The 14,601-nt window shown below is 34.0% G+C and overlaps 1 protein-coding gene across 4 annotated transcripts in view; it reads left to right on the forward strand.

Annotated features, from left to right (window-relative positions):
- Positions 1-14,601, forward strand: part of LOC106883361 (regulator of G-protein signaling 7) — a 483,378-nt gene that overhangs the window by 294,268 nt on the left and 174,509 nt on the right. For all 4 annotated transcript variants that reach the window (XM_052966211.1, XM_052966212.1, XM_052966213.1 and 1 more), the window contains exons 6-7: positions 4,395-4,536; positions 12,610-12,691. In XM_052966211.1, coding sequence (XP_052822171.1) covers positions 4,395-4,536; positions 12,610-12,691 — 224 coding nt within the window. The remainder of the gene's footprint in view (positions 1-4,394; positions 4,537-12,609; positions 12,692-14,601) is intronic.

A 14,601-nucleotide genomic window follows, 5' to 3' on the forward strand; every position in this document is an offset into this window, starting at 1 on the left:
CCCATGCTAGCATGGAAAGCGGACGTTAAACGATGATGATGATGATGGAACATGTAGATGAAATCCTTGTTTGACATCTTCCATTGCTCTCTGCTAAGTGAGCTTGTTGTGCTATATAATTGTTCTTATCATTGTTCCAAAACACTAAACAACGGAAATTATAAGCTGTTGTCTCTAAATATTCTATGTATGCATCATATAGTGATGTTGTTGAATTGATGAAATTAATTAAAAACTGTATCTGAAGACTGAGAAAAAGGATGCTTATTAATGGATGGAAATATGCAAATATCAAAACATTAGCTATTATTGCTTTATGCAAAATGCAAAAAGAAAATCCATCTCATCCTGTATGTAATATATTAATATTGTTAGTTGTCATGCCAACAAATAAGAAACATTTACCAAGAACCCTAATATAATAGTGTAGGTTCTCCAAATTCACATCACAATCTACAACAATTTATCACTAAAGTTGATTTCTAATATAGATATGGTCAAGGTTATACCTGTTGATCTCAGAAGGAATTGAACTCTGAAAATGTAGGGATGCAACTAAATGAGTAAAGTAATGTAATAGCAGGTATAGCAAACCTATGCTATAATGCAAAATTAGAAATGACACTGAAGTCAGAGGTAAACTGACATAGAAAACATTTCCTGCTTAGACTATCAGATTAATGAATGAACTCTAGTGTCTTCTATAACAATGTTTTTTTTTCACTCTGGTTAGCTTTGGGCAGTTCTTATCATCCATTATTTCCAATCATTGGTTGATACTTGTCCAAGATAATATGAAGCATGATGGTTAATATGATGGACTCTCAAATAATTGGTAGATAATATGGCCAAAGTATGTGAGTCTCAGTTCGTACATGATGTTTAACAGGCTGGAAGGATTGCCTGCTTAATATCAATGTTTAACTAATCAAAGATTAGCGGTACACTGATTGTAAGTTTATCTGTAAAATGATCTGATAGTCAAGCCAATGATAAATCAGTGATGATGACTACAGAATTATTGATAACAAGGCTAACAAGGCTTTGTAAGGTAATACCCATGCAATCAATGAGCTAGTAGAGGATAAAAATAGTGGAGCTTAATGAAGATAACAGTTAGCCAATGATAGTGTTTAACATGTTACAGCTTGATGTTTCAAGAAATCGTTGTCGTGATGTTGCTGAAAAAATATTAATTTCTCTACTTTTGTAAAGGGGGATATATGTATATTTGAGTTCATTTATCCCATTATAAAGGGTAAAGGGTAAAGACCCCCTTCGGTCATAAATGACCCCGCGATTGCACAAGTTTCGGGCAAGGTTTATGGAAGACCAGCAGTTGCTCATGCATACCAGCCTCCCCTCTACAAGCCACCAATATTATCCCAGAGAATGACAAAGGCTGATACAGCTTGGCACCAGTGATGTCATAATTCATTTCTACAGCTGAGCAACATGAAATACAGTGAGCAACTGGAGCAACATGAAATAAAGTGTCTTGCTCAAGAAAGCAACACAGCATCTGGTCTGGGAATTGTAGTCACAACCTCATGATTGTAAACCTTATGTTCTCACCACTGAGTAGTGTGCCTTCATGCCTCATATATCTTAATGCACGAGTAGGATTTGAAACCAGCACTAAATGACTTGAAACTTGATAATGTAATCTAATTTAATAAGTCAGTCTGACAAACCAGGTGTTCACTTTAACCCCTTATTTTGTCTTTAACTTCTAAATTACGAGTGAGTATTGTTTTCCAGTTCTCTTAATTATTTTCTTACAAGTGTCTTGCCCAATGGTACTACTCAATGACTGTAATAAAGTTTGACTTCATGCTAATATGGTTAATTATGCAGTATTAAGATTGAGAACATAATGCATTTATATTTCTAATCACACTGTTTTATTCTCTTAGAAAATTTGAATGTAGTTTACTCAACTGCTTGTCAGTCTTCAATAAATTCTTCCACATTCTTTCATCACTGCCAAGTCATTTCCTATTATTATTGTTATATTATTGTTATAAAATAACAGTTGAAATCACTTTCCTAGGTTTAGAACCTGAGACGAGTTATGTATTTGCTAATTAACTGTTATACCATTATTAAAAATATAATAGGAATGTAAATTTGAGTTGGGAAGTAAAGTAGTGCATAGTAAGATTCTAGTAGTAAAGGTGGAAGTTATAAAATGAATAAAAATAAACTTTTATAATTTTATAATCTTTTACACCTTTCAACCTGAATATTTTTCTACAGTTTTCACATATGAAGTAGGTGCATTTAATATTCTTCTTTGCTAATATAAAGTGATAGAAGTTTTTAACATGTTGTAATTTAGATTAATTTGAAAAATTATTTTGGATATATTTCAAATCATTGCATTATTTCAACTTCTGGCTACTTTTCAAGAGAATGAAATAAACAGATCATTGTTACCTATTGTTAGTTTTGCTTTTCTCTTTATCCTATTCAGTGTGAAATATCTTTTACACTGAATAGGAGTGGAACTCACTTCTTTTTCCAGTCAGTAAAACTAGAAGCAGTGTTAAGTGCTTTGCTCAAGAACACAACTCAATGATAGTAATAAACTGAACTCATGATCATGTAGCTGGTTGTCCAGCACATTAACCTCTCATAGATTAAGAAAATCATATAGACTTCCTAAAAAATTCTGTTGTCAGCCTACAGTGAATTCATTATCACCAGGTAGGTGCCAGAGAAAGTATTTATTGCCTTTACATACAGGACATTGCTGCACTGGTGACAAAAAACAAAATCATTATAGAATAATGAGTAGTATAAATATGTATTTACTCAATTCCTTGTAGTATTTAAATTGTGAAAACCTGGCAGAGGTTATTACTTTCTGTCTGGAAATATTTGACTATTTTTTAATACTCTTCTGTAAGAATTGCCGTATGGAGCAAAATGGGAATTTAGACAACAAAGTAAGTGTTAAATGATATTAAGTGAAACTTTGATTATGAAGTCAAGAATCTATTGAATGTAGTTAACAACACAAGAAACTGAATTAAATGAGGTGAATAATATTGAATAATGCAACAGTTTTGTTTGTGTCTGAGAAAAAAAATTAATATGGTGTGCGGAATTAAATCTGTTCAACAGTGGATTACAAAAGCTAGAGATCAAAGGAAAATGAAATACAATATTTGCTAATACCATATATATTCATATATAAGTTGCAGCAATAGATAATTCTCACCCCATCCTTTGTGTTTATAATATTTTAGCTTCAGCTTTTGACCCGTACATAAGACACATGTTGCTTTCTGTTTGTGTTTGAAACTTCACTCACAGTTGCTTTTAAATAAATAAATGAATAGTAATAATAAAAAGCTAACATGTAGCTGAAATAATCCTAATCATTGCCAATACAGTCTGGCAAAGTCCTGGAACCATAGATATAGCATTGTGTTGCTATGATCTATGGTCAGAACAAACAGATTAACTGGTGCTTTTAAATCAGCATGCTTGATTGAATGATAAATATATATATGCAGCATCCAAATGAACATTAGGGTTACAGATGGTTAATACAGAATTGCACGTATATATTTCTCTTGTGTGGAAGCCATTTTTGCTTTCTTGTGAGATGCCATCAAAATATATTTGCTCGCAATGACAATATTCATGTAGACATGAATATTACCAACTCACTCTGCCATTCCAATCATCTGTTAGTGTGTGTTCATATACGTGCATGTGAGTGTTTGTATTTGCATGTTTGTGTTAGTGTATGCTTCAAATTTCAAGCCCAATTCCAGGATTGGTTGGTTAGTCTTGTGTAGTTTTCACAATCCAATTTTTTTTTAGTATAAAATAGAATAAAACTGCAACATATTGATGAATACATAATATTTGATAAACCACATTTAAATTACTTTAGACTCACTCCTGAGTAAATGAGCTCAGAATACTTTTTGTTTACTGACACAGGTTAATTTAGTAAGAAAGCTATTCTGCTCAGGAGAAACATTGATCCACAATAATGCATGATTACAGAGTATTTAAAAATCAAGAATATAATCTTGAATATGAGAGTTTCAAAATCTTTTTTTCCTGAGTTGGTTTAAGACATGACTATTTTTGTACTTGCTACAGCATAATTCACTATCAGATGACACCACTTTATAATAAGGTTGTTGGTGTTTAAGATAACATTCAGTCATGAAAGTTCTGTTCCCAAAACTCATGCAAACATCTAATTTGCAGATTCAATCAAATCAATTAAAAAGAAAAAGTTTCAATGATAAAAACCAATAAAGCAAAAGAAGAGGAATTATTGGGTGCCAATGAATTGATATATTACAGTATTTATTTATGTTATTTATGTATGACATTGAAGTAATTTCTGAAAACCCTTCTTTCAGCTGTCTATTTATGCAAAAGAACCATGCAAAACAAACAGCGTTTGGAGCTTGCAGATTATGAAGCTGAGAATTTAGCGCGACTCCAGAAAATGTTTTCTCGTAAATGGGAATTTATTTTTATGCAAGCAGAAGCACAAGCTAAGTATGTGAATTAAATATTTTTGGTATTAAAAATCATTTACATTATAACAGTGAAACCCAACAAATTAGTTGAATTTTCACTGATAAAACTCTTGTCAATTTCAAAGGTTAAATATTTCTTTGTATTGTAATTTCAAAGGAATAACCTCAAAAGGGAAGGAATAATACAATAGAACCAATTTTCTTATGTCTATTTAACAGTTCACTGACATTCTTCAATAATATATGCTTACTGGTTTGCCTAATTGTTAGGCAGGTGGGGGACTAAAAATCAATGCAATTTAAACTAACCAAGCTTGAGGAATTGTATATACATGTGTGTAGTTTGCATGCACATAGATACATATGAATATTGTGTGTGTGTGTGATCATCAGCATTGTTTAAACATTTTCTTTTTTCATGTGTGTATGAGTGAGATGAAATTTGTTGAGGCAGATTTTGTATGGCCTTATGCTATTTCCTTTTACAAATCATCCTCTGTTTTCAAGCATAGAAGTATTCCCCCCTAGTCTGGGCATATTTTCACAGACGATTGCAAAACACACTCACACACATACTCTCTCTCTCTCTCTCTCTCTCTCTCTGATGTGCTTTTTCCCAGTTTCCATCCATCAGATTCACTCACAAGGCTTTGTTCAGCCTGGGGCTGTAGGAGATTACACATTCCCAGTGTTGTTCATGTGATATGACATCTGCTCTATCCATATGGTTTATACATTACTAAGAGCTCTAGGTTCAGTGGGAATCAGTAATAGCAAGGCTACTCTTTGTTTCATTATTCTCTTTCTGTTGACATTGGTGTTTGTCCTCTTGTATTTCTCTTGATAAGAGTATTTCTTCTCTTGCTCTCTTCTGTCTGTCTGTTGTCTCTTTCTCTATCACTTTGTATCTCTTTTTTATAGGATCATTTCCTATCTCTCTCTCTCTTCTCCACTCATGTTACTTCTTTTCTCTTTCTTCTCTTCTATTTATCTCTCTTCTTTTGGTATAGTGTATCTTCTGGTGTCACCTTTCTTTGTAGCTGTCTCTCTCATCCCTGCCTTGTAGCTATTTCTCAGAGCCCCTCTCTCCTTTTCCACTTAACATTCCCCACCTTCTCTTAAGTGTTTCTGAAAATACTCTCTCTCTCTCTCTCTCACACACACACACACACACACATACACACACACTGGCATTTAATTTTCAATATATGCTCACTCTGTCAATATATTGTTCATGTAGACTGTGGAAAACTGAGTGTGTATGGCTCTTAAAGATAAACATCGTTTGGTTATCATTTAAGTTTTACAAACTCCAAACTATAATCTGTATTGAATAACCATGTTTTTTTTCTTCTATAAATATCCATTCCATGCAAGGCAACAAAATGGTAGAAGTGTTAAGCATCAAAAACTGCTTTATGATTCTTTTGGCTGTTTACATTCTCAACTGAAATCCCAGAAAGGCCAACTTTACCTTTCAGGGTTAAGAAAATAAAGTACCATTTTAGTATTGGGGTCGATAGCATTCACTAACCTTTCCTGTAAAAATTTTTCTTCAGTTTGAAACAATATTTCCACTCCATTCTGTAGATGTCCTGACCATCAGTCTATGTTTAGGTAGATCCAGTAGCTTATGTGTTTTTCTATCAAGGGTTTCTAATCCCTTACTCAACCCCTCTCTTTTTCTAGAAGAGACATTTTGAGTGGTACCCATGACCTTTCTCACTGTGCAAATGTCACAGAGAGAGAGAGAGAGAGAGAGAGAGAGAGAGAGAGAGAGAGAGAGAGAGACAAACAGACAGACAAAGAGGAAACTAATCAGAGCACACCTAACTGGTTCTTTATTCAATGATTTGAGTAGGATGAATAGCAAAGCTGACCTAAGTGACATTTGGATTTGAATGCAAGGCATTTTGGCATGCTTACAATTTTGCCAAATCAGTATGAGAGCGTGGGAGAGAGAGAATATGAGACTGTGTAGTGAGTGTGTAAAATGTAATATTATCAATTAGATTTTATATAACATGGCAGTATATCACTCAGCATGTTTACTATGTAAACCCCTTAAGTAAGTAACCCATATGTGAACTACCAAAATATAAGTGAGCCAAAGAGGAATCTTCTATGTGGTGTGTGTGTGTGTGTGTGTGTGTGTGTGTGCACCGGTATTTGTCTCACCACTAATGCTTGACAACCAATGTTGGTGTTATAGTTCTATATTTAAGAGATGTGGAATTATGTACATTATTTACATTATTTACATTTGATGGATATTTGTCCTCATCCTGTTTGTTGTTAACCCAACGTTTCGGCTGATATACCCTCCAGCCTTCATCAGGTAAATTGGGGAAATGTCGAACCTGGGTTTTCATTCCTAAGGTTTTTTTCGATGTTATTATTATTATTATTATTATTATTCAGGTCACTGCTTGGAATCAAACTTGGAATTTTAGGGTTAGTAGCCCACACTCTTAACCACTATACCGGGCATATGGCATAGTGGTTAAGAGCGCAGGCTACTAACCCCAAGATTCCAAGTTCAATTCCAAGCCATGACCTGAATATTGATAATAATAATAATGCTAATGATAATATTAATAATAATAATAATAATAATAATAATAATAATAATAATTATAATAATAATAACATCGAAAAATACCTTAGGAATGAGAACCCAGGTTTGAAATTTCCCCAAGACACCTGTTGAAGGCTAGAGGGTATATCAGCCAAAATGGGTTAACAACAAGCAGGATGAGGACAAATATCTGTCAAATGTAAATAATGTACAATGTTGGTGTGTTTACCGTAACTTAGCAGTTCAGCAAAATAAACTAATAGAAAAAGTATTAGGCTTAAAAAAAAAGTCCTGGGGTCGATTTGTTCAACTAAAACCTTCAAAGCAGTGCCCAAGTATGGCCACAGTCAAATGACTGAAACAAGTAAAAGATAAAAGATTATATATATGATATTCCTTTTTGGTAGAAGCAACTATTATCCTGCACTGCATTTTAATACAATTATTATAAAATGTTATTCTTTTCCTCTAAACAAAAGCATAATATTGGGTCATCCCATAAATAATGTGATTTTTTCAATTGCATGAACTAAAAGTCAGAGGGATGTCTGATAAACTACCTGCATCAACTTGCTATAAAAGCAGGTAGTAATTCTATCTTGTACTTATTCTTAGTGCAAGTTTTGAAGAGTGCAGTTTGATTTTAACAGCTATTTTTTCAAAGCTGTAATGGAAGAGACAAAGAAGCATATTCAGCATATTTTGCTTTGTGAATTCAATAAAAGCAACAACGCAATGGAAAGTGCGAGAAATATTAGTGCAGTATATGGAGATCAGACAATAGGCATAAGTCAGTGTCAATGGTGGTTCCAGAAATTCTGAGCCGGAAACTACAGCCTAGAAGATAGGCCTCATCCTGGAAGATCTGTAGAGCTCAACAAGGATGTCCTGTAAATCCTAGTGAAACAAAATCCCATTGTATCTATTGAGGAACTATCAGAGAAGCTTGGATTTGGTCATTTAACCATTCATTGACACCTGCATGCCATCGGAAAACATCAGCAAATTCGCTCAATGGGTTTCTCACAAACTTCCTGAGTCTAATCACGTGCAAAGAGTGAACATGTGCTCTTCTTTGCTGTCAAGTTTCACAAACGAACCTTTTTTTGGACCAAATAATGACTGGTGACAAGAAATGGGTTCTCTATAAAAATGTGAAGCGTTGAAAACAGGAGAGGGAAAGGAGAAACACCGGCACTCCAGGCTAAAGAAGGTCTTTGCCCACGTAAGGTGTTGTTATCTGTTTGATGGGATATGAGAGATTTAGTCCACTTTGAACATTTAAACCCAAACCAAACGATAACAAAGGAGATCTACTGGAAGCACATTGAGTGACTTAAGTCAGCACTAGAAGAAAAACGACCATTTTTGGTTTCACAATGAAGGGTGTTCTTCAATCAGGATAATGCTCAGCCACATACAGCAAGGATGACATTTCAGAGGCTGGAACAGTTTGAATGGGAGATGATGCCACACCCACTATATTCACTAGACATTGCCCCATCTGATTATCATTTATTCCACAGTCTTCAAAATCATTTGGACGGAAAATATATGAATTCTGTAGATGAGGTCAGAACAACACTAGAGGAGTATTTTCCATCATGGACAAGTGAATTCTGGAAGAGGGGCCTTGCAAGTCTACCAGATGGATAGAAGAGCATTGTAGAAAATGAAGGAGAGTATATTTTAGATTAAAAAAGACCTTTGTTTATCAAAATTTTGAAAAATAAAATAAATATAAAAAAACTGCATTATTTATGGGATGACCCAATACAAATACAAAACAATATAGGAGCCTTTGCATGGTCACTTGTTTTGTTAAAAATAGCATCTAAACATTCCTCAAATAACAGCCTACTATATTAAATAATGCAGGGGGTATATTGAATAATGGTAGTCCCTAATATACAAAAATGTCAGCATGGTAACAGCTGCACTGTCTTCTGATCCTAGGTCTAGCCTATCTAGGTTAAACAACAAAAACAACATACAATATGTAAGTAGAATGATATTGAACTACAAATGAAATGTAGAAACTGTCTATAGCGATGTATTTTTATAAGAATTTTTGTGTTAAAAGTAAATTTCATTGAAAAACTAACTCCCTTAATGACTTCGTCATCCCCATTCTCATTCAATGCAAAACATTTTTTTCTTTTTTTTTTCGAACATTTTTTTTTACACTAAGCACTTTTTTCTGCTGAATGTTTAATTGGAAATCCTATCCTCTAAACAATTGACATTTTCAAATGTACTTTTAAAAGGTTACAAGCAGTAACTTTTTTCTCAGGCTCTTGAAGAAACAAAAACAACCCACAAATCAATTACTGCTGTAGACAGAACCCACATTAAGTAAGCTTAATGTGTTATGACTGTAGCATTTCACGAGCTTGTTCTATATATTCTTGATTTATTTATATATATTTATAAGATACCTGTTTGATATAATCTTTCTGGTGTGGTTCACATAATCAATCCATCAACAGTATAATGTTATTTAGAGTAAAGAAATAACCTCATTTTTAATGTAATTCTTTCAATGGTTTCAATCATTATATTGTAGCACATGCAAGGGTCATTGCCTTCAAGTATTGTAGTCAATCTTACCAACTCACAACACTAAAGTACTCATTTCAATATGGTATTTATTTCATGTTGCTATTTATCAAACTGCTAAGGTACAATTCATAGAGGTATAAACATTCACACAGAAATACCATACATATGTACTTTCTCTGTCATATATGACAGGCTTCTGTACAGTTTCCATCGACTGAATCTTGCTCACAAGGCATTTGGTGACTCAAAATTAGTTGATGACACTGGCCATTGGCTTAAGGTACTGCACAATGAGATTGAATCCAGAACTACTTCTTGTTTTATATCAATTTTCTTTCTTATCCATCAGAAATTAATTGAGTAAACTTGTAACCAACAAAAGCCTTCTAGACATGACTTGTCTTTTTTGTGAAGGCATGGCGGTGTGGTTAAGATGTTTGCTTTACAATTGTATAGTTTTCAAGTTCACTCCTACTATGCAGCATCTTGGCTAAGTGTCTTCTACAATAGACCAAAGTTGACCAATGCCTTGTGAGTGAACTGTATGGCACCTCATCATATATTCTTTATTCTTTTATATGTTTCAGCCCAAAGGCTGTGACCATGCTGGGGCACCACCAGTGTAATCACCTTTCCAATGGCCATTATATGCAATTGGCTTTTGGTGAAGGAAGGAGTTTGACACTGCTGTCCTCTTTTGAGTTTCCTGCCATGATGTAGGTACATCTTGGAATTTGGATAGCAGGAGGTCAAGTTGTTTTTTATACAGGAAAAAATAAGGATAAACACAGTTTTATTTCATTTCAAAGTTTCTACATGCGATTCACCTTTATGGTTGTTTGAAGTCTTACAATGAAAGTTCCAAGTGCATATAAATGCTCAATGACAATGGATCCTCAGGGAATGCTTTATTATGTGCAACTATAGGTATTTGAAACTTCTATCACAGGGCTCCAAGCTACCATATCGATCAAACACATGTAAGAACTTTGAAATGAAATAAATCTGTGTTTATCCTTATTTTCTCTATATTTACTCTGTTGCTCATAATTGAAAAAGCAACAGTACAGAAACCATACTGGATTATGAAAATCTACTTGCATTTCTAAACACAACACTTACACTTACACATTTGTACACATAATTTCTACCATTTGTATCCATATATATATATATATATATATATATATATATATCTAACTGCAGAGTGGTTGGTGTAAGGAAAAAAAAACCCTGCCAAAACAGACACAGTAGCCTGGGGTAGTCTTCTACCTGGCCAGCCTCAGTTGATCTTCCTACCCACGCATACATGGAAGACAGACGTTAAACGATGATGATGTTGATATATATATATATGTATAAGGTGTGTGTGTGTGTGTGTGTGTGTGTGTATGTGTGTGTGTTTGTCCTCCTACTGCTTGACAACTGTTGTTGGTTTATTATGCCCCTCTAACTTAGTGGTTTGGCATAACAGACTGATATGATAAGTACCAGACATCAAAAAATACATTCTGGGATTGATCTGTATGATTAAACACTTCAAGGCAGTGCCCCCACCCCTGCAAAGCCCCAGTTCAGTGACTGAAACAAGTAAAAAATGAAAGATAAATGACGACATTTGTTATTATTATGAATTAAAATACAAGTAGTAAGCTGGAAGAATCATTAACACACTGGGAAAAATGCTTAGCAGCATTTCATCCAGCTTTATGTTCTGTGTTCAAATTCCACCAAGGTCGACTTTGCCTTTCATCCTTTCAGGGTCATTGAAATGAGAACCTGATGTAATCAACTTATTCCTAAAATTTGAAACCATTATTATGAATTAAATGTTTAAAGCACAGATGGTTCTTCTGTCATGGTTACCAAAAATTAAAATCTCCCGTGTGTTAAAAATTTGGCTTTTAATTCACCATTTGCAAAAAAATAAAAAAATCTTTAAAAAATATTATTTCAGATGTGTGGTAAGAAGTTTACTTCCCAACCACTTGGTTCTGGGTTCAGACCCACTGCACGGCACCTTGGGCAAGTGTCTTCTACTGTAGCATCGAGTTGATAAAATCCTTGCAAGTGGATTTAGTAGATGGAAACTGAAAGAAGCCCTTCGTCTATAGATGTGTTTGTGTGTGTGTGTGCACGTATGTGTGTGCGTGCATGTATGTGTGTGTGTGTGCATTTGTGTCTGTCCTCCACCACTACTTGACAACTGGTATTGGTATGTTTACATCCCTGTCATTTAGTGGTTCAGCAAAAAAGACCAATAGAATAAGTACAAGGCTTTAAAGAAAAAGAAAAAAGTACTGGGGACAATTCATGTGACTAAAATTCTTCAAGGTGGTGCCCCAGCATGGCCGCAGTTTAATGACCGAAACAAGTAAAGATAAAAGATAAAAACGATAATATAAATTTTTATTTGTCCATTTTTTCTTTATGGCATTTTAATTTTACATTGTTTTGTAATACTGTTGATATGCCACTTTCTTTGGGAAATTATGTTAAAAAAAGAAGCCCATAAAAAGCTGTCCCAGCAAGGATGCAATTCAATGACAAAAATCAGTAAAAGAATAAGACTATAGTTATCTGGATTTATTACTTCAGTTTGGCCACTTAATTTATCAATTCATTCATTTTTCAATTTTTGTTTTAGGAAATATATTTCCATGATAGTTACACAATTTTCCCCTCTTTAGTGATTTGGTAGAGGATGATTGAGATTGATAGCCAAGCATCAATCGTTTTATGAGAAGAATTCAAAATAATAAGATAGTAATTTTATTAGTGAAGAATTCTCAGCTTCCTTTTACCATATTTATTCTTTTGGATGCCAATTTTTTCATCTTACTCACACCCTTTTATTGCAGAATATCTATAATGGAAATACATTTTGAAGAAAATCTAATATGCAATTTCTTTTAGAATTCTTATTTTTTTTTTTTAATTCTCATATTTCAGGGTAGATAAAAAACGAGACAAATTAGAGAGAAAAGTGTTGGATAGTCAAGAAAGAGCATTCTGGGATGTACATAGACCTGTGGTATGTTTTTCATTTATTAATATTATTTCAAATAAATGTAAGAAATTGTTCATTATGAATGGTTATGTTTTACACAGATCTGAACAAAATTATTTTCTTTCAGGATTACTGTATTAAAAGATAGTTCTTTTTATCACTAAAGGATTCTGGAATATTAGTCTTTAGATATTTTGAACTATTAAACATTTTTGATATTTGCAAAATTTTACATGTGTTGCAAGATGGTGACATCAGAAGTGGCAGGAAGCTGTCAAAATTTATTTACATTGGTAGTAGCATCAATGTAAAAGGAAAATCATATGTACAAAATATCAATCAAATGTACAAACAGAGTTTTGATCTTGGACATGTACAAGAGAAGACACAAAAAGGACAGTGAAGAATAAGAAAAAATGAGAAGTAATGACAACACAAACTGCAATTTTCTAATATTGTGGAACAAAAGGAGTAACTAGACTTGAGCTAGCTCAAGGAAAAAGTGATGGAACAGGCAAAGTATATCACAAAAGACAGGACTCTTTTGCATGACAAATTTATCCATGAAAGGGTGATAAGAAAGGTGACAAAGTCTTATATTTAAAAAAGACAAGAGAAAGCTTCGATGTGCCTTTAGTGAAAGAGTTAGATGAGACATTGGCCAATATGTGGTAGAACATATTCTCCATCAATCAGAGAGGGCATATGATAGGATGTACCTGGGTTTTAAGCCTGAGAATGACATAAGGATACAGCTGCAGTTGGTTCCTTATCTGCCTGCTCAGAGGTTGATCCCTCAGTACATGAAACAGAGAAACACTAGAATCATAGTCAGAAATGTCAGCATAGATGTCAACTCTTGTCATAATCTTTGTGTAACAAATAGATATATGATGAACATAGAGATGAGCCATAACAATATGTGGTCAGATACTGTCTATATGGGTGTTCAGATTTTAATGACCAATTAAGATCACAAAGCCATCTCCAAATTCTACCTTATTAAGGGAGAGGTAAGATGACCAATCAGATTATTGGGGTAAAGCAGAAGACACATGTGGTAATAAAAGCTACTTGATGACTTTCTACCCATAAGAAGTTGAAGGACAGTAAATAGTAGCCAAGGTGTCAGCAACAATGACATTAGGCTCCATAAGTGAAGACTGTTGCTCCTATTGTTTCCATAGAACTACCAACCACAGTTCCAGTAATGTCCAAAGTGGAAGCAAGAAAAATTACCATGTCCTCAGTGCCAACAACACCAGGGGTCAATAATGACTGAAAAGCTTATGAATTTTCTCCTCCCATACAGGATTTGTCAGAGACTACAGCTAGCAGTACCACACTTGAAGTGATTGGAAGGAGGTAGAGCCTCGTGAGGGTGGAAAAGTACATATAAAAGAAAAAGGGAGCTGAAAAGGAAGGAGCTCAGACATATGGTAGGCAAGAAACAGAAGAGCTTATGAGGGGATTCCTTCCTCCAATGATTGCCTGAACTTTATCTTACTCTAACTGGATTACTGCTGCCTATCTCACTTAATGCTAACCCTAACAGAAGAATAACTCAAATACTGTGCTGGGATCTTTATGGTTTGACGGCCAACACTTGTTTTCTTAACAAAACACTTTCAAACTTGGGATACTGGTAGAATGTGTCATATAAAACATCTTTTTCTCTTAGCCTTCTTAACAAAAATTACTTCTTAATAAGTTATTTCATGTTAAAGTTGTCATATTTCTGTAATTTCAACCAATCACTGATGTCTATTCAGCTGAATACAGTTAGTGCTGTCTGGTGTCAAGTGTGTTATTCCCTGTTTAATTATATCATTATTCCCTAGTAAGGGTTTAGGGTTGGGGTTAGGGTTAGGGTTATGGTTATGAGTTATAGGGTTAGGGTTAAGGTTATGGCAAAAATAATCATAACCCTAACC

The sequence above is a fragment of the Octopus bimaculoides genome, chromosome 3, assembly GCF_001194135.2.
Source record: "Octopus bimaculoides isolate UCB-OBI-ISO-001 chromosome 3, ASM119413v2, whole genome shotgun sequence".
Classification (NCBI taxonomy): Eukaryota; Metazoa; Mollusca; class Cephalopoda; order Octopoda; family Octopodidae; genus Octopus; species Octopus bimaculoides.